This window comes from Simochromis diagramma, unplaced genomic scaffold (genome assembly GCF_900408965.1).
Source record: "Simochromis diagramma unplaced genomic scaffold, fSimDia1.1 OVJJ01000816.1, whole genome shotgun sequence".
NCBI classification, from domain to species: Eukaryota; Metazoa; Chordata; class Actinopteri; order Cichliformes; family Cichlidae; genus Simochromis; species Simochromis diagramma.
In genome coordinates, this window is record NW_024386908.1 from 12,740,242 (window position 1) to 12,758,971 (window position 18,730).

General features: G+C 44.0%; 1 protein-coding gene across 2 annotated transcripts in view; it reads right to left on the bottom strand.

Moving 5' to 3' along the window:
• golgb1 (golgin B1) overlaps positions 1 to 18,730 on the bottom strand; it is a 20,452-nt gene continuing 1,722 nt past the window's right edge. Inside the window, exons 2-20 of one of the 2 annotated variants that reach the window (XM_040035480.1) lie at positions 17,705 to 17,783; positions 17,388 to 17,579; positions 17,185 to 17,298; positions 16,826 to 16,990; positions 16,625 to 16,747; positions 16,036 to 16,149; positions 15,119 to 15,812; positions 14,963 to 15,039; positions 12,950 to 13,007; positions 6,666 to 11,664; positions 6,173 to 6,584; positions 5,861 to 6,094; positions 4,946 to 5,779; positions 4,639 to 4,832; positions 4,139 to 4,298; positions 2,962 to 3,062; positions 2,797 to 2,868; positions 2,144 to 2,234; positions 1 to 2,028 (exon numbers count right to left, since the gene is read on the bottom strand). In XM_040035480.1, coding sequence (XP_039891414.1) covers positions 1,891 to 2,028; positions 2,144 to 2,234; positions 2,797 to 2,868; positions 2,962 to 3,062; positions 4,139 to 4,298; positions 4,639 to 4,832; positions 4,946 to 5,779; positions 5,861 to 6,094; positions 6,173 to 6,584; positions 6,666 to 11,664; positions 12,950 to 13,007; positions 14,963 to 15,039; positions 15,119 to 15,812; positions 16,036 to 16,149; positions 16,625 to 16,747; positions 16,826 to 16,990; positions 17,185 to 17,298; positions 17,388 to 17,579; positions 17,705 to 17,773 — 8,841 coding nt within the window. In that variant the 5' untranslated portion in view covers positions 17,774 to 17,783 and the 3' untranslated portion in view covers positions 1 to 1,890. Of the gene's footprint in view, positions 2,029 to 2,143; positions 2,235 to 2,796; positions 2,869 to 2,961; positions 3,063 to 4,138; positions 4,299 to 4,638; positions 4,833 to 4,945; positions 5,780 to 5,860; positions 6,095 to 6,172; positions 6,585 to 6,665; positions 11,665 to 12,949; positions 13,008 to 14,962; positions 15,040 to 15,118; positions 15,813 to 16,035; positions 16,150 to 16,624; positions 16,748 to 16,825; positions 16,994 to 17,184; positions 17,299 to 17,387; positions 17,580 to 17,704; positions 17,784 to 18,730 lie in introns of both variants that reach the window. The other variant, XM_040035479.1, reaches the window with a different exon arrangement.

Here is an 18,730-nt window from a genome sequence, read left to right on the forward strand (position 1 = left end):
TTACATTTAAAAATATCTTTATTAAAAGCTGTGATTGTTGTGTCAGCAGTAACAGTGAGTGTATACAGATCCTCCTCCCATAAAGAAAAGCAGTTTTAGTGTTTTATAGATTATGTGGGCATTTCAAAAAGTTACAGTGTGCCACCATTTCTCTCAGCTGGCCTGGACCTGAGCTTCATTTGATCTCTCAGAAGAAGAAGATGATAATGGTCGAGTAAACAGGCTTTCCAATATAATAACCAAATTATTTAGAATCATTTTATGAATGTAAAAGTAAAGAAAGTGATTTAAAACTAACAAAGCCCAAATAAAGGGTAAACCAGGGTAAATTAAAAACCGCCCACTGTCTAACAGGAAAATGGATCCATTCTTGAAGAGACCTGATTCTAAACCACCAACACTTTAATGACACTTTATTATCCTACACAGCCCTTTCAACAGTTATTTACAGGTGTGTGTTTAAGGTGTGAAGCAATGTAAAGAGTTTCACCAACACAATGATTAAACAGAGGGTGAGGAGGGTGAGGGTTCCGATATAAGTTATGCTACATCCGGGTAAGTCCATAATATAATGGGACGGATATCATTAGAAATCACAGCAGTCTTCCTCACTGTGGTAACATTGCACCTGAAGGCAACTTCATCTTCATCTGCCATCAAAAGTACAGCGCAAACTGTGAACAATCTAAATCTGCAGCAGAAGCATGGAGTGGGAATCATACTGGACATGTAAGAGGAAAACCCCACACAACGCATGTTCATATGTACAAATATTAATATGTCCCATTTAGGAAAAAAGGAAAGAAAGGACAGCATAATACAGGAATGTGTAAGTAACTCAAATTGCACTGCGCTCCATTTTTGTACATGAAACGAACAGATAAGGAAGAGACTGGACTAGAAGAGCACGCCCTGAACCTCAAGCCATCGTAAAAGAAGAGCCGGCATTTGGAGAAAGAGGCTTAACGCTTTCTGGTGGAGTTAGCTCCACAAAATCCCTGCGTTTACGCTGCAGGCAGTTAGCAATTAACAGGTTACATGTGGTTCATCTGATCAATAAAAACATCTGGTTCTTGGTCACAGCTTTCTTTCACTCTGGTTGGCTATTAACAGCTCAGAGCTTACAAAACAGAGAGCTGTCATTACACTGTGGGGTTTTTACTACTTACATACAGAGATTTAGATATATATGAGGGGTTTTAATCAGCTGATAGGAAAGTTCCACAACCATTTCACCTTTTCTATAAGATAGCCTTATTTTAGATTGCATACAGATGCTATAAATGATGAGACAGACATGCCCCTCAATAATGCTTTCTATAATGCTCAGATAAGTGCCCAGATGTGTTTCAACATAGCTTGCGTCTAGAAGGACTTTGGCATCAGTCACTAACTCTGGGATTAGATTTGAGTCATTTCAGAGCCTCTACACTCTTCCAGAAAGCTAAAAAGCACACTTTCCAAAATGTTAAACTTAAAGTGACCCTTTCAGGTTATACTCACAGACTGCATCTCTTTTACACACAGCTTATCCACATGTAAAGGCACAAGACGAACACGGTCTCCTAAAACAACTCTGGATCTACTCTTCCCCTAAAACTCTTTATGTGCTGTGGTCCCTTTATTTCTCCTCTGCTTCGGTGCTCAAAAGACACCATTCACACTCAATGTACTAGGACCAAATAGTTATAATCAAAGGTATCCGCTCCCTTTATGAATCTAAATGCTTTGGCTAAAAGGTAAACTTCTGTAAAGTGCAACGTTTGTTTGTTTGTGCCCTTCTTTAATTCATTAATTCATGTAACAATATAAATCATAGCGATGGTTTGGGTCACATTACAGTTTCTCCCCACGTCTTATCTGTCAGGTTTATTATAAAGGGAGCTGGTTTCAGAGGTATCCACCCAGACACAGCAGCAGCAGGATGTGCACAGTGAGCAGGTAGAGGCTGAGCAGCAGAGGCGTGCGCTGACGGGAGCAGAAGGCCACTCGGAGCATCCGCATCAAACCGGGACCGCCTCTCCGGGTCTGCGAGAGGAGAGGAGAGAGACAAGGTGAAGGGAAACATTGAGCTCGTAAGTCTTTATTATTACGGTTATTAGGGTGACAGATGAGGTGCGGGACAACATTAGCGGCGCCTTACTCGAGTGACAGCTCCTTCCGGCGGCTCGATAAAAACGGCAGTCTCCGAGGAATCCCCGTCCAGTGCAGAGTGCCATTTAGCCTGGCCGTGGCTAATAATAATAAAAACAGAAGTTAGCTGTCATCGCTGTTGATGGAGCAAATTTATCGCAGCTAAAAAAGGAGAGATTCAGATGCAAACGTGCCTTGTTTGCTGATTGCTTGCTAATTCTTAATAACGGCGTCACACAATTAAAAACATGTAACTGAGGCAACATGGAGTATAACCACCTGGACTGACCTAAGCGAATAAGTAAGACTCTCCTGATCCTTCCCTTGATATCAACACTGGGTTGACTCCAAAATTAAATCACTTCATCCCTGATAATGACCAGTTAACCTTCTTCTTCTAATAAGCCTATTTAGACACCCTCTTTAGCATCTATGTGCCCCCACATATTTACAAGCAGGCTGGTAAGTTTACCCGTCCTTGCCTGCGATTACACCAAACCAAAACAGGAAACTTAAAGACAAGAGTTGCTAAGAGACACCAGTAAGCACCGCAGAGCTGCAGGGAACTGGTCCATCCTCATATCATCTAGTATAAATATAACATAATGTTCTTATAGCACCTTCAGCTTCTAGTATGAGATTATCTCCTACTGAAGTTCATACCGTTTGAGTCGGTCTTGCGTGGCCATCAGCTGTTCCTCGACAGCCATCCTCTGCTGCGTCTCTTCATCCAGTCTGATTTTAAAAAAATCAGATATTAAAAATCAGTGTTCATGCTTCCCAGCCTGCCATATTCACACGTTTTTAAAGGTTTGGATCTCACAGTACCTCCGCTGTAGCTCTTTGACCTCAGCCATGTAGGTGTGGCTCTCGATTAGGCTGCTGCGCTCCTGAGGGGCGCCGGGAGCGCTAGAGAGCACCTCTGCGCCCTGCAGAAGACAACGAATCTACATTTATTCCCCTTGGCATTTGGGTCCAGTGTGACATCCTGATAGATGACTGCATTTTATTGTCAGTTTCTATTTAATTTGTTGTTTCTTTTTTCCTTTTGTTGCTACACACTTTTAATGTACAGCACTTTGGTCAGCTCTGTTGTTTTAAATGCGTTATACAAATAAACCTGACCTTGACTTTTACATGAAGTCTAACATCTCTATCCTGTGGTTTGGCGTTTCCACAGTTTATATTCATGACGTCACATATTTGTCTGACATGTCGATCTTTGGTCCAACTTGTTTTATCCTCCTTTCTGACTTTAATGAGGACCATCATTTACAAAAGAAGCGCACTGTTGTCTTAAAATTTGATACTGGGGCCATAAACCTGTCAGCAAGAGTTAAGAAAAAAAAAAACACAGGCAAGATAATTAAGTGAGCAATAACGTGATTTTCTCACATGCCCGATTTAGACTTCTATGGGCAATCTTTGCAGAGGTGAGAGTGTTACCTTTGTAAGTGGCCGATGTTGTTGCCGTCACATGTTTGTGCATTTTGTGTTAATTCCTTTGCGGTCGTGTTTTTTTATATGCTTATTTGTTTTATATTTGTAGTGGTCAGTTTTTTACAAATCCAAACATATATTTGCCTTTTATAATATTATTATTAAAAATCTACACAAGCTGACTTTCCGTAACCTGTGGAGTCGCCTCCCGCTGATCATTAGAAAGAAAGCAGGTAATTTGAAACTGGCTTCACTTTTCAGACACAGAAATTACAGCCAGCTTTTACGTACAGTCTGTGTTTATAGTAAAGAAGCATGGAGGGAAAGTAACTTATAAATCATTTTTTAAATAACTAAAGTGCCACACGAATGATTCAAGAAGACAACTTCTGGGAATTTGTGGCAAAGATAAAACAGCCTGAGCTGAAACACTAATAACAAGGCCTCATGAGCAGATCTAGGTGTAAATTTAAAAGGCAACAAGTTAAACACTTTATATTTTAACAATCCCACGGGAATCTATAGCTTTCCCTTTTGAGTCAAAAGCAAATGTCTAGGTGCTTACCTCTCTCTGATAGTGCTCCTGCTGGAGTTTGGGTTTATGCACCCGGGTCTCTTCCAGCATGGCGGTGAGCTGCTTCAGTTGTTGGTCCCTCTCTGACAGCGTGGCGAGAGTCTGCTGCTTCAGCTGCTCCGCTTGAGCCATCAAATCACTGCGTTCAAGCCTGAAAAAGTCAATGAAAATCAATTGGTGCCTTTCTGGGGAGCACTTTATAATAACCATTGTTAATAAATGGGAAACTGGCAGCTAATTCAACTTTAGTTTGAACTTTAATTAAACAGTGAAATGATAGCAGTGGTTACTGATTGGTTAATAATTGGTTTATAAACCACCAATGAGCATTAAGTGGATTATTGTAAAGCTACAAATGATGTTTACAAAACCTGTTTTAAAGAGCATATAAGCACAGAGGCATAAACTATATACTACAGTTGAATTAAGTCTCCTTTTCTTTAAAATCAACAAAAATCTGAATAAATGCTATTCCTGCTTTGTCATGTCACCTGAGTGTTTCTATTTCCTGCTTGCCCATTTCCACCATGTTCTCCAGCTGCGTTATGACACCCAGCATGTCTTCGCTCTTCTGCTTCTCCTCAAGCAGCTCCTGGCTGACTTTAATCAGCTCTCCTGCTCCCAGCCGAGCCAGCTCTGACTTCTGCTTCTTCAGCTCAGACTCCTGGGCTTTAAGCTGCTCCAGCTGCACATAAAGAAAAAAAAATCAATGAAAAATATGTTGAAATTCTGTAAATGTCACCAGAATATAAACTCAAGCATGCCCTATTAATATCTGTCATACTTGGGGTTACTCACCAGCCTCTCCCTGTCATTCTGCAGGGCCTGTAGTGCGTTCTTCAGTCCCCACACTTCTCCAGTGGAGCCTGCAGGGCCGCTGTGTGCTGTGTGGCCCCCTGCCTTGCTCATCTCCTCCAGTTTGTGGCTCAGTTCTTGGACCTTGTTCACTGCCTCGTCCCTGCTGTCCTGGAGGGAAGCCATGGCTTTAGAGAACGACTGATTCTCCTGTCTCAGCTTCTCTGTCACCTCTTTCTCCTCCAGCAGCTTCTGTTCAACAGCCAGCAGGTCTCGGGCCAGCTCCGCCACCCTCTCCTGAGCGCTCTCTGACTCTGTCCGCATCACCCCTCCCTCCCATCGCAGCTCTGCTAGCTCTTTGCCCTTGCTCTCATGCTCTTTCCTCTCTCTATGTAAAGTCTCTTCCAAAGCCGCCCCCTGCTCTCTTGCTGCCTGCAGCTGCTCCCTAAGCTTCTCAACTTCTGCACCAGGTGCATCCATCACCTGTGATGCAGGCCTCCTCTCAGCTGCCTGACTAAGAGTCTCGCTCTCGACCTTGTGCACCACTTCGGTCTCTTTGACTGTGCTGAGGCTCTTTAACTGACTTTCCAACTCCTCTCGTTCCTTTTCTAAAGATACAATACGCTGCCTCTGGGCTGCCAAAAGCTGTTTGTGTTGGGAGTCCTTCATGCTTAAAACCTGTTTAAGTTCATCTCGATATCCATAAAGCTGAGCAGACAGCTGGGCCCTTTCAGCATACAAGTCGTCTCTCTGGACCAGCAGAGAGCGCAGCTCCTCCTTAAGGCTGTTATTCTCTCCTGCCGCCTCTTGGATTAAACCATCCTTCTCCATCATCACCTGGAACAAAATAAAGATATTATAATGCATGCTAAAACAAGCTCTGTACATCTTAGAGTCTGTACTGTTTTTACACATTACCTGTAAGTGTTTCTCTTCCAGCTGCTTGTACATGTTGAGGACTCTGTCTCTGTCGTCCTGCAGGGAGCCCATTGCCTTTGTGAAAGAGTCCAGCCTGGCTTTTCTGTTGTTGCTCTCTTCCTCAGCTTTTCGCAGCTTTTCCTCCAGATCACGCACTTCTCCTCTTCTCTGCTCGAGCTCCTCCTCAGCTTCTCGTGCCCTGCTGTCGGCCTCTTTCCTTGCCTCGTCTGCAGCCTTAGAAATAGATGACACACGTTAGGAATCTCCAACATTTCTCTCTGAATTTTTCAGTAAATTAAAGTCCATGCATACCTGAGCGACAGCCTGCTCCTGCTCTCCAAGCATTTCCACTTCTCTCCTTTCCTTCTCATTTAACTCAGCCTGTAAGGTCTCTGTCAGCACTTTGGAGGATCGCAGGTCCGTCTCCAGCTGCTCCACATTCAGACAAAGTCGTCTCTCCTCTGCTTCCCTCTCCTGTAGCTCCAACCTGGCCTGTTCGACATCGCCCTGGAGCCTACCCACGGCCTCCTCCAGAGCCTGAAGTCTCTGATGAAGACTCTCCATTTCATTTTTCAAGGTGTGAGCTTCACTTTGTGCAGACTCCAATTCAGCTGCGGTTTGCAGAAGCTTCTTCTTCTCCTCCTCCAGAGCAGTTTGGGTCTCTGTGATTTTCTTCCCCTTTTCTTCCAATCTTAGCTGCCAATCCTTGTCTGCTTTCTCTAACCTGAAAGGACCAACAAACTGGATTATAGGCTAAAATGTAAAAACTCAGTAAAACAGACAAATTCAATGGGAACATTCTTACCTTTCAACTGTGACTTGCAGTTCCTCTTTCAGTGCTGTTTCTTTCTGAAGCTGTTCCGCGAGGCCTTTGGCACGTGTTTCAGCCTCTCGAACTTCAGCCTCCTTAGCCTGCAGGGCACCATTAAAGCGACTCTCCCACTGCCGGGCCTCGTCCACAACTCGGTCCCGGTCATCTTGCAGGGAGGACATGCAGCGTGAGAAGGCAGCTAACCTGGCCAGAGACTCATCCAGACGAGCCTGCGTCTCCTGGGCTCTTCTCTCAAGGTCTTCTGCTATCTCTCTGGCCTCCAGAGTAGCTTCCTCCTCCTTCTCCCTTTCTCTATAAGCCTCCTCCAGTCTCAGCTCCATCTCCTTCAGCTCAGCTCCCAGCCTGAATCTCACGGAGTCCAGGGTTTCCTCTGCTTCAGCTTTTAGAGCAGCCTCTCTCTGCTGGATGCTCTGTTCGATGGTCTTTTTGGCAGCTAATGCCTCGCTCGCCTGTTTCTGGGCCTCATCTAGTTGGGATTTATTACTAGCAACCTCTGCTTCAGTTCTTTTCAGGTCCTCTAGAGTTTTGGAGGCCTCCAGCTGGGACTTTTCCAGTTTGTTGCAGAGCTCACTGTGACCCATCTGCAGCGCCTTTGCTTCTCTTCCCAATTCGCTGATCCTCTCCTGGTACTGGATGCAGTCTTTCTGCAGTTGACGGACTTCCAGCTGTTTCTCCCTCAGCAGTTCTTCCAGCTGTCGTGCTCTGCTCTGGCTGCCTTCTTTGACCCTCTGAGCAGACCTCAGCTGTTGCTCCAGCTCCCTCTGCTTACCAGACTCTGCTTCGGCCTCAGCTCTTTCCCGCTGGGCCTGCCTCATGTCCTCTTCCAGCCTGGCAGTTCGGTCTTTCTCGCTCCGAGCCTCAGCTTCGAGTTCGGCTCTTTCCCTCTCTAACCTTTCGAGCTCCCGCTGCAGCTCGGTGAGGTGCTCCCGGTTCTCAGCTGCCTCCTGCTGGTAGCCAGCGATGCTTCCATTGAGCTGAGCCAGCTGGTTCATCAGACGCTCCTCCAGATTATCTTTTTCGGCTTCAAGACTTCTGAGGAGTTCTTTGAACTGGGTTTCCCTCTTTGAAGCCTCTTCAATCAGGCTCTTTTCTCTTTCTTTGCTCTCTTCAAGGCACTTCTCTAAGGAGACTGAGAGGCTCTCCTTCTCCTTACTCTCCTGGAGATGTCGCTCGAGAGAGGCCAGTTCAGCTTTGAGCTCAGCTTTGAGCTCCTGCCATTGTTCCCGCTCAGTGGTGAAAGCAGCCTCGACCTCCCTCATTTTATTTTCCAGTAGCATCTGAGCTTTTTCACTAATTTCTGCTTTTTCATTTTCTTCGGCAGGTTGCGAATGGGTTTCTTTTGCAGTTGCTGCCACTATTTGGTCATCTTGAATCTCTTCTGGCGTTACTGGTTTTTCTTTGTCCTCATTCTGAATCTCAGCAGGCTCTGTTGTCATCGTACTTGCATCTGATTTCTGGGCAGTGACAACCTCTTCCTTTTCTCTCATTTGGGCAAGTTCTTCCCTCAGACCTTCAATCCGCTGCCCTAAAGAGTCTCTTTCTGCCACTGTAGCATGTAGCTCAGCTTTCAAAGCTCTCAGCTCCTCTTGAAGCTGCTCAAGTTCATCCCCAGGAGCTCTGTCTTCTTGTTTTATTGACGGCTTTTCTTGGATCTCTCTGAGCCGCTCGTTCTCTTCCTCCAACTCTAAAATTTTCTGCTGCTTTGTTTTGGCAAACTTTCTCATTTTATCCTTCACTGCACTGACCTCCTTCTGCGCTTCCTCCACTTGTCTTTCAGCTTCCTGCCTTGCCGTCTCATGAGTCCTGACTTTTGCCGCCAGCTCCTGTCTCTCCTGCCTCGCAGCTTCCAGGACTCGTCTCACTCTCTCCGCCTCATCGCTCACATTTTCATAAGATTTGAGAAGTGTCTCGTACTCATCCTTCATGGTCTGAACCTTTTCCTCCCATTCTCTGCATGTTCTGGCCGCTTCTTCTTTTGCCAGCTCCACTTCTCTCTTGCAGGCATCTTTCTCATTGAGTACACCTTCCATTGCCAGCTTGAGGCTCTCGCACGAGGATCCTAAACTTTGGTTCTCCAATAATGTCCGGTCAACCTCTTCAATCAGTCGAACTCTTTCAGCTCTCAGCTTCTCCAGCTCATCTTCAGCAGATTCAATTTTCTGCTGTAGCTCAGCTATAACCTTCTCGGTCGAAGCGAGCTGCTCCTTCTGGGTTTTGTTCTCTTTAAGAGCCTCTTTGCGAGAGATCAGAGCAGCCTGAAGCTTTCGTTGAAGCTGCTGGATCTTCTCCTCGCTGTCTTTGTCCTCTTCTTGCTTCTGTGGAACCTCAACCTCTAACTTGTGTGACTTTTCCTTTTCGGCCTTCAGCTCATCCTGTAATGAAGCTATCAGCTGATCCTTCTGGGCCACTGTGTCTTGCATAGAATTTATAAGTATGTTCTGCTCACTCAGCTGCTGACTGAGCTCCATTATCTCGACATTCTTGTTGTCGAGAAACTGCTTGAAGCTGTCGACTTCATCCTGAAGAGCTGCGACTGAAGACGAGGACTCTGCGGCTGCTGCTTTGGCTGCAGCGTCCATTTCTGCTTTTAGGGCTTCAGCGTGAGACTCGGCTTGGCGATACTTCTCTCTGAGGTCATCAACTTCTGCAGAAAGTGCATCAATCTGCCTTTCCTTTTCTCTGAGTGCTTGCAGCTCTTTGCCCACTTCCAATAACTCAGTCTCCTTCTGCAACAGGCTGGCCTGGGTTTCCTGCAGCTGCTTCTCGAGTTCCTCACCTGCTGTCCGTAGAGTCTGGATCTCCTCTCTGAGAGTTTTCAGAGAATCCTCCATTTGTTCAGAGAGGACCTCAGACGTAGGCTGACATGGATCGCTGGACTGCGGTTGTGATGACTCAGTCTCAGGTGAAGCAAAATCAACCCAGTCCTCCTGGACCCAAACATTTCCTGAAGACTTTTCCATGTTTTCCACCCTGTGTTTTGGTTCTTGAGGAGTCGGATCTTCTCTTTCAGCGCTCACCTTTCCTTCTAGTTCTCTCAGTTTAGTGAGAAGAACTTCCTGTTCACTGCTCTGGACCTCAAAACGCTCCATAAGGCCACTGTATTCCTCTTTCTGCTGCTTGAGCTGTTCGCGATGGTGCCGGTCTTTTTCCTTTGCCTTACGGATAGTTTCTTTGCGAGACTCTTGCACCTCTTGAAGCTTCTTCTGCAGCGTTTCACACTCTGCTTCGAGATATGTCACCTGAGATTGTAATGCGGTTGTTTCAGGAGAAATCTCAGCTTCTTCACTTGGCTTTCTATTCAAAGCCAGAGTCTCAGCGAGAACTTGGTCCTGCTTTGTTATTTTTTGCTCAAGACTCTCAACTGCCTCCTCTTTGGATCTTAAAGCTTGCTCGAGCTCCACAAGTTTTACCTCCATCTCCTCAATCTTGTGTCCTTCTGACTTTTCAGGAATTTCTCCTGTTGCTGCCTCATCCCTCTCGCTCCATTTCTTCGCTTCTGCCTCAAAGTCAGCAACCTTCTTCATGAGCTCTTTTCTCTGCACAAGTGCTGCCTGCAGCTTCTTCTTTGTGTTTGTCAGCTGCTTTTCCATGACTTCTTTCTCCTGCCGTAAGCAAGCAACTTCATCGTCTACAAGGACAGGTGAGTCTTCAGTGGTCTCTTGCTGTTTCTCCTCCTCTTTAACCTTCTGAAGTTCTTCCATCTTCTCCTTCAGTTTGTTCATCTCGCTGTCAATCTGGAACTTCTCTTCTTCTGCTTGAAGGAGTCTAGCAGACATGCTGTCATTGAGCTCCAGCATCTCCTGCTCTTTCTGATTGAGACGAAGCTGTAGCTCGCTAATCTCAGAGTCCTTCTTTGACAAAGACTCAGTGTTGAGATCTGATGTCTGGGAGTATTCCAACATGCTGCTTTCCATGTCTTGAAGCCTCCTCTCCAGCTCAGAGGCGAGGAGTTCTCTTTCCTCTAGCTGAGTGCTGAGCATCCTAACCTGACCCTCCTGCTCAGAGAGAGCATGTTGGGCCGTTTCCAGAGCTGTCTGCAAAGCCTGAAGTCGGTCTTCCTTGGTTTTATTCTCAGTGTTTAAAATGTCTATCTGTTCTTCAAGAAGCTGAAATTCAACGCTCTGCTTCTTCGCTACAGAGCTGCTTTCCTGGGAATGTTTATCTAGCTCCTCTCTAGCTGAACCGAGCTCCTCTGCTAAACTCGCAGCCTTGGACTCAGCCTCTTCTTTAGCAGCACTTAGGGATTCTGTTTCCTCTTCCAGACTCTTTATTTTCTCCTGTGACTCTGCAGCTGTCTCTCTGAGCCTCTGCAGCTCAGCCAGAAGTTCACTGTACCTCTTTTGGAGCTCCTCAGCTAAGGCCTGAGCGAAGACCTGGCCAGAGTGAGCACTGGCTTCATGGGACAAGGAGGAAGAACTCTGCTGACTTACATGAACCTGAACTGTCTCTCTGATGACGACAGATGAGGACTCGACTTGAACCGTGGTGGTTTCTTGCTCCATGCCTGTCGCCACCCACGACTGACCAAAGTCCTGGACGATGGAGGGCCATTCTTGACCTCCATCTTGATTCACAGCTTCCAGGAGTGTCCAGCTGCTGTGAGCCACCTCTGAATCACTACTGGCGACCATTTCATCCGATGAGGTGCCTTTGGATTCCTCTGGGGAATCTGACTGGTTTCCTATTAGCTCTGGACTGCTCTGATTCTCAGCAGAAATTGAGAGAACAGAGGTGTCCTCAGCAACTAAAGTGCTCTCTTCTTCTTGGGTGTCTGCCATGAAGTCAGAAAGGGCTGCAGAGCTATCGAGGGGAGCCGTAACAGCATCCTCAACCTGATCTGGGGTCTGATCACAGTTTTCATTTGGTGAAAGCTCACTTAAGCTTTGCTTATTAGCAAGTATGAGGGATTCTCGCAAAACAACCAGCTCGTTGTCTTTTTCCAGCAGCTGCTGTTCCAGGGCCAGTATGTGTGCTGTGAGATAAAATTAAATAGGAAACGAATGATAAGAATGATCTAAAATAAGCAGTACCAAATCAAAAACAAATGCAAGTGCAGTCTAAAAACAAACACCAACAGAGGGTGTGTGCTGCTGCAATACGATATTGTTCAAAGTTCACATAGATAATTTGGCATGCAGAAAATGAATATATAACCTGACAAATAAAGCCAAAGAACATTTTTATGATCTTAGCTTGTCTGGTCCAGGAGTGTGAAACATACAGTTGGCGGCAAAGGAACAGAAAGTTCACTTGATGTCTGTGCAAAGTGTTTAACTTACAGAAAATGGATCAAGTTGTTAAAAATGGATCGAGTTCTGAGAACGGTTGTCAGGAATTTTAAATTTAGTTAAACCCGAGGTCTGAATTATTGTCGGTTTTACAGCTTCCTTATTGCTCTGTCACGCCAAAGTAGGGTGGACAAGCAGAAGCTCAGCACGGACGCCTTTCTTTGATTTACAACAGCAGGTTTTATTTGTCGCAATGGCAGACTGAATGTGAAAAACACACACTGCTGAAATTATAAACACTTACCAAATATGAGTAGATTAAAATAAAACAATTTTTTAATAAAATTGTTCTTATGAACTTTTCAAAGACTTTGTAATGTAAATATTAAGAATTTTACAGTGCACTTCTTTACATTTAAAGAAAAGCAGGTGGTTTATGTTCAGCCTTCCTGAGATCAAAATGTGTTGATGTCACCGTGGTTGAAGAAAAACTGTACGTATATAATCAGCATACAAAAATAAATAATAATAATAATGATAAAGATAATTTGTGTCTAAAAGCAATGAGTATACAGAATAATAAAATGCTGTGATGTATTTCTATAGTTCTATTGTAGTTTTATAGATGTATATTTATGAATGTGGGATGATATTTTTATTATTAATTTATTCTATCTGTAAGTGGGACTCTTGCAGTGAAACTGACTCACAGAATAAAAGTAGAGACACCTTCACTCTAAAGAAAATCCACTCTGATTTCACCTTCATTATATTTTTCCAATAAATTAGAAAAAATTAATTTAGTCAAACGATTTTAAAAGCAACAGAATTCAACCTTATTTAATGGTTTAAATTAGGACCTGAATGTCATTCTCATTCCTAAATGGACTGCCCTCATAAAGACAAACAAATATGGAAGCCTTCTGTTAAACTCTGGAATCTCAAAGAAATATTTTATACAGATTTTAACTTCCTGTTCGATTCTGTCTCCAAATAATGAGTGCATTTATTTTAGGAATCATACCGTACCTTTTTCAGCTTCAGATGAATCCTGTGTTGGTTCAGCCGCTTCTTGTCTCTCCGACATCTAAAAGAACAACAACAAAAAAAGCGACAAGTTTAAAGACATCCTGCAAACTACAACGGTGCAAAAAAAGGACTTCAACAAAGAAACCACAATGACATTTCACATTACACAAAAAGCAGAAAGCTAGTGGATAAAGATTTTGACATTCACCCAGTCCACAGGTAAATGTCATTTTTTGTGTTTACACTACTCTTACCAGTGTTGTGACTTTAAACTAAGTTTGAAAGGATGCAGGAGAAGACTTCTTGTTGTGCTTTGAACTTGATGATCATATGTTTTTTTAATCTTTTCAAAATAAAAGTGAAAGGTGCTTAAACAAAGCTAAAACCATTCAACAATATAACTAAATAGAAATCAGACCAATAAAGTATATAAAGCATATAAAACATTAAAATATTAGTAAAAACTGATACAGAAACCCTCCAAGGCTGCTCGTCTAGTTTAAATCTCTATCAGCAGCAGGCTGTATGTCGGTCGGGTCAGTCGGTCTGACCGTCAGATCAGCCCAGGAGGGATTAGACGATATTCCTAACACTGACATGAAGTATTGTCTGTCTGCTGTCCTGTCTGAGTCTGACAGAGATCACCTGTCCAGACTGAAGCTGTGACCTGGACTGGGAGTAGCCGATAAAACCAGTTTGACCGTCCCGATCTCAAAACAAAGGTTGACTTTGTTGACGGATGGCAAAACGTACAAATGACACATCTACATCTGCAGAAGTACTTATACTCAGCTACCAGTCTCACACTTTTTCTAATAATAAACACAGAGATGCCATAAAAGAACCGCAGGACAAAGACACTAAGAAACTCAGGCTGAAGCTCCGTAGAGATGATAAAGCTTTCATGTCATCACAGAGCTTATTTGGGACTGCTTTGTGATGTGTATCTCTAGTGAACCAGGCTGCTTATATCCTGTGTTAAACAAACAGGTAAGTATTTGCAAGATTTAAGCCCTCTATTTTAGGACACAATTTACACCACCCAGTCTTTCTGAGTAGTAGCTGTAAGTTTTGCCCTTTGAAAATGAAAAACATCCTTGTGTCCCTCCCTCCTGGGTGTGCGCCATTTCGCTGGCTGTGAGGCACAACCAATTTATTTGCATACTGAGATCGGTTTGCAATGCATTCAGAAAGGACACGTCGAGCACTGTAACATCTCTGGAGTAACAGGTAACTGCAATTGCTTACCCATACAGCCTAACCAAGCTAGCTAGCATTAGCTGGTAGTTTAGCACTCCACTATTATGGTCACTCCTAGCTCCAAAAAGACTCCCAACATGGGAAAGGACAAAATACTAACCAAGTCCACGCACAGATGAGTGACACTGTGACTACATCGTTCTTTTAAATACAGCTTATAGCTATTATTACTACTACTACTGAGTTCCATTTTCAGTTAAGCACCACTTCACAAAAACACTCATCTAAATGACATTTATGCTGTCAGGCAGGTGCAGGTGGGAAATTAATTTTCCCTCATGAAAAACTGGGACTGGTGTGGAGAGCCTGAAGATAATAAAGATGAAATTAATAATGAGAAGTATTGTTGAGTTCACCTTACTGGTATAAGATAAGATAAGATAAGATAAGATAAGATAAGATAAGATAAGAAAACTCTTTATTGTCATTGCACAGTCATACCTAGTACAACAGTACAACAGAATTGGTAACTGTCCCACGTCGGCACTACGCACAACTAAAAACAACACAACAACTTAAACTTTTTTTAAGAAAGGTATGAACAAAGGAATGACTTAATAAATAAAATAAGTGTAGCGGTCAACCCCCTGTAATATTATAGAGAATCCCAATGATCAATTATGATGCCATATGAACAAGAACTAGGCAACAGTGGGAATAACAAACAAAGGTTTAAGTGAGCCAGGGTCAAGCAGGGCCACAACTGTCAGACTTCAGCAGGTTTAAAAGTTGCTTCTGTACTTTTGTACTCACCGTTACAATTTGCTGCTCCAGCTGCTGTATCTTAGTGTTGGTCTCCTCCTTTTCTGTAGTTTTTCTTTCAAGTTGTTCTGAAAATAAGATGTTTGTATTAGTAAAAAGATTCATTCACAGAATCCCACAAACAGACGTCAAGATAAGCACTCATACCCTGCAGAGTTTCCATGCTGTGAGTGAGGTGGGCACATTGTTCCTCACTTGCACTGCATTTGTCTTTCAGTCTCGTCATTTGTGCTTCGATGGAGTGCACGGTGCCCAGGAGATGAGACGGGTCAACGGGGACAGGGATCTCCTCGGGCACATTTTCTTCAGCCAGAGAATGTAGAAGCTTCCAGATTTCAGTGAAGAGCTCGCCCTTCTTCTGCATATCTTCCTGCTCTTCCCTGAGGGAAGCAAGTTCTTTCTCCAATTTTTCCACTTCAGATTTCTCCCTCTCCGAGGCGTCCTGCCTGGCGTGGACAGCTGCAGACTCTGCCTCTGTCACTGACGAAAGCTCCCCTTCAAGCCGAGCGATTTCCACCCTGTCTCTCTCACTTGTTTGTGTGGCTACAAGCTCAGCTTCTTTCATCACAGTTAGCTCTGCCTGCAATCTGGCGACTTCCATCTTCTCCTTCTCCAGCGTCTCCTGACTCGCACGCTCTGCTTCTCTCAGGGAGGCCAGCTCGCTCTCCTGCTTCACCACCTCCATTCTCTCTCTTTCCAGGGCCTCCAGGCTGGCTCGAAGACCCGCGAGTTCTGCATCAGCCCTGCTCGCCTGTTCGGCCCACTGCTGCCTCTCCTCCTCCCTCAGCTTGGCGGCCTCCGCCAGCTCCTGCTCCATCTGCCGGAACTGACCAGTCAGGATCTGAGGAGAACAAAAAAGACTGTATGAGTGGGTGTTTTTTTATCTAGCTCAGAGAAACAACGTATAATAATAACAACTTGTCATCAAAATGTAGGGCGTGTCTTTGTTTGATCATCTTTTTATCATGCGCAAATAACTGCTATAATGTAGAACAGCGTCAAAACCAACAAGCTTTAAGCAGGCAAACAATCATATCAGCTATCTAATCAAACAGGATCTGTACCTGTTTCTGCTGATCAGCACTGCTCACTTCCTGCTGCAGCATTTCCAGCTCTCCTGCACGAGACATCAGGGCCTCTTCGAGCTCCTCACAGCGCTGCTGAGCTGCATGCAGGGCCTGAGGAAAACACCATAAAAACAGGCAGCGTGTAATGCACCGTCAATGTATATGTGAAGGGTGGAAACTATGGTGCACTTTCACTGCTTCACAAACTGAAACTGTTTGTGTGTTTATGACCCCTAAGGTTGATTGTAGTTCATTGACACTTTTAGGAGCAAAGGTCCCCCCTTTTCCCCTGATAAACCATTTAATGATGCATCATTCTTATGCCACATGGGTGATTTTGGGCTACAAAAATTTAATTAGGCCTCAGAAACAGTAGCAGCTATGTCAGATTTCACATAAGCCACTATTTGTATTGCAATTTGTATGGAACAAATACAATATTTCAGGGTTTCTGTACCGTTTTAAACACTTAATACAAAGTTAAACAACAGTACATCTAGTACAGGTGGAATCAGTCAGCTAGTAATGAAGAAACCACAGCCTAATTTGTTACTTATGCTAGAGAAATAAACTGACAATCTTTTACCTTCTGAAGCTTGCCCTCATCCTGAGACTGCACTGTTGCCTTCAGCAGCTCCTCTTCATGTTTCTGAATCTGTTCCTGGAAACGCACGTCCTTCTCACAGACCACCGCCTGCAGTTTCTGCAGCTGAAAGTAAAGGAACCCATTCAGAGATAGCACTAGTAGTAACTTTAAAGGTCTACACCCACAGATATTCTGCATCACCTGTTCAGCATGGGCAGCCTCCTTCTCTTGTAGTAGCTGCTCAGAGGCCAGAAGTCGCTCTTCAAGCTCCCGGCTCCTGGCTTCCTCCTCGCTCAGCTTCTTCTTCAGCTCCTGGAGCTCCTCTTCGACTGCAGCGCCGGCTCCAGTGAAAGAGCTGTCTGGACTCTGCTGCAGACAGAACAGATGCTCAAGTCAGATCAAATCAAAGGACATGAGCTTTACTGCTGGTGTGTGGTTAACCAGCTGCGTGTCCTTGTCTACACAAACAACAAATCAATTAATGTCCTTTTTTTTTTTGCATTAGACCCAATGGTGTTAGCTGCCTTCTCTTCACAACTTTTAACCGCACTAAAACTCACTGTTGTGCCTTCTTGTCCTTTTAGCTCAGTTATCTGTTTTGTGAGCGACGCCATCTTGGCTTTGGCCTGCAGCTTGAGTTTGGTGAAACGGGCCTCAGCTTCTTCTCTCTCGTTCTGTAACGTGAAGCAAAATAACACTCAAAATATGACAGTCAAAGTATGAAGGATCACCCACAAGCACAAACACACAAAGGTTTACTTACCTTAAGCTGAGCATCTTTGTTGGTCAGCTCAGTGTCCTTTTGGAGGAGCTGGGTATCTTTGTCTCGGATGAGCTCCTTCAGTTGGACCACCAGTTGTTCCAGGTGGGCCAGCCTCTCCATGGCCTCCTCAGGTACCTCTGACCCCATTGGAGCCTGACCGTCATCAGAAGGGAGCTGAGGCACTAGCGTGCCCTGTAAAAAGAGTAATTAAAGCTCTGATTCTTCAACATAAGGTTTACACCTTTAAATACCAGGGACACTGCTGGCTCAAAATCTCTTCATTATTGGCTGTTAAAATTTATCTGATGCTCTCTCACCTGCTGTTCTCCATCTTGGCCCTCCTCTCCAGAGAGCTCCTGGAGGACTGTGGCCAGACGGCTTAACATAAAGATGGCACTGTGAAAGTAAAAAAAATAAATAAATAAAAGGAAAAAGAAAATCATGGGTTTCAGTCTAGATGAACCTCTAATGCATAAATTATGTCCCGTACTGATATGTGACAAATTTTATATGCAGCAGATATAAAAACTGTACACACCCCTGTCAAAATGCCAGGTTTTTATTATGTTAAAAATATGAGACTACCATAAAAAAATGAAATGTAGAATAAACTGGTTGCATACCTGTGCACACCCTCACACTAATATTTTGTTAAAGCATTCAGTCTTCTTTTGTCCACACTTCCCTTCAATTTAAGAGCCTGTTTAACCCCAACACCACAACCCCAAAAGGTACACTTGGTGCAAAACCAGCACTTTGTATCACCAACAGAATGCCATACCCATGGTGAAGCATGGTGGAGGCAGTATCATACTTTGGGTTGCTTTTCTGCAGCTGGAACTGGGGCTTTAGTCAGTGTGGAGGGAATTATGAACAGTTCAAAATACCAGTCACTTTTGCCCTAAAACCTTCAGGTGTCTGCTAGAATTCTGAAGATAAAAGAGGGATTTTAACTTTCAACACAACCATGGAGACAATTATACATCCATGTCAACTAAAGAATGAGCTCATCACAAGAAAATAGAAGTTTTCAAATGGTCCAGCTAGATCCCAGACCTAAATCCAAAGGAAAATCTGTGGGGTGACCTCAAGAGGGCTGTTCACAAGAGATGCCCTCGCAATCTGACACCTTTGGAGCGCTTTTGTAAAGAAGAGTGAGGAAGTGCTATAACAGATTTGTTTGTTTTTCCATTTGAATTGTACAGGTGATCACATTAAAGGTTGGAAAAATAATTTATTCCTGTAAAATTTATGTATCCCATCAAATGTGGTGGAAATTATAACACTTTCTGTGAAGGCATGAATACAAACATATTGATTTTCCTTTGTGTGCACAGGCAGGC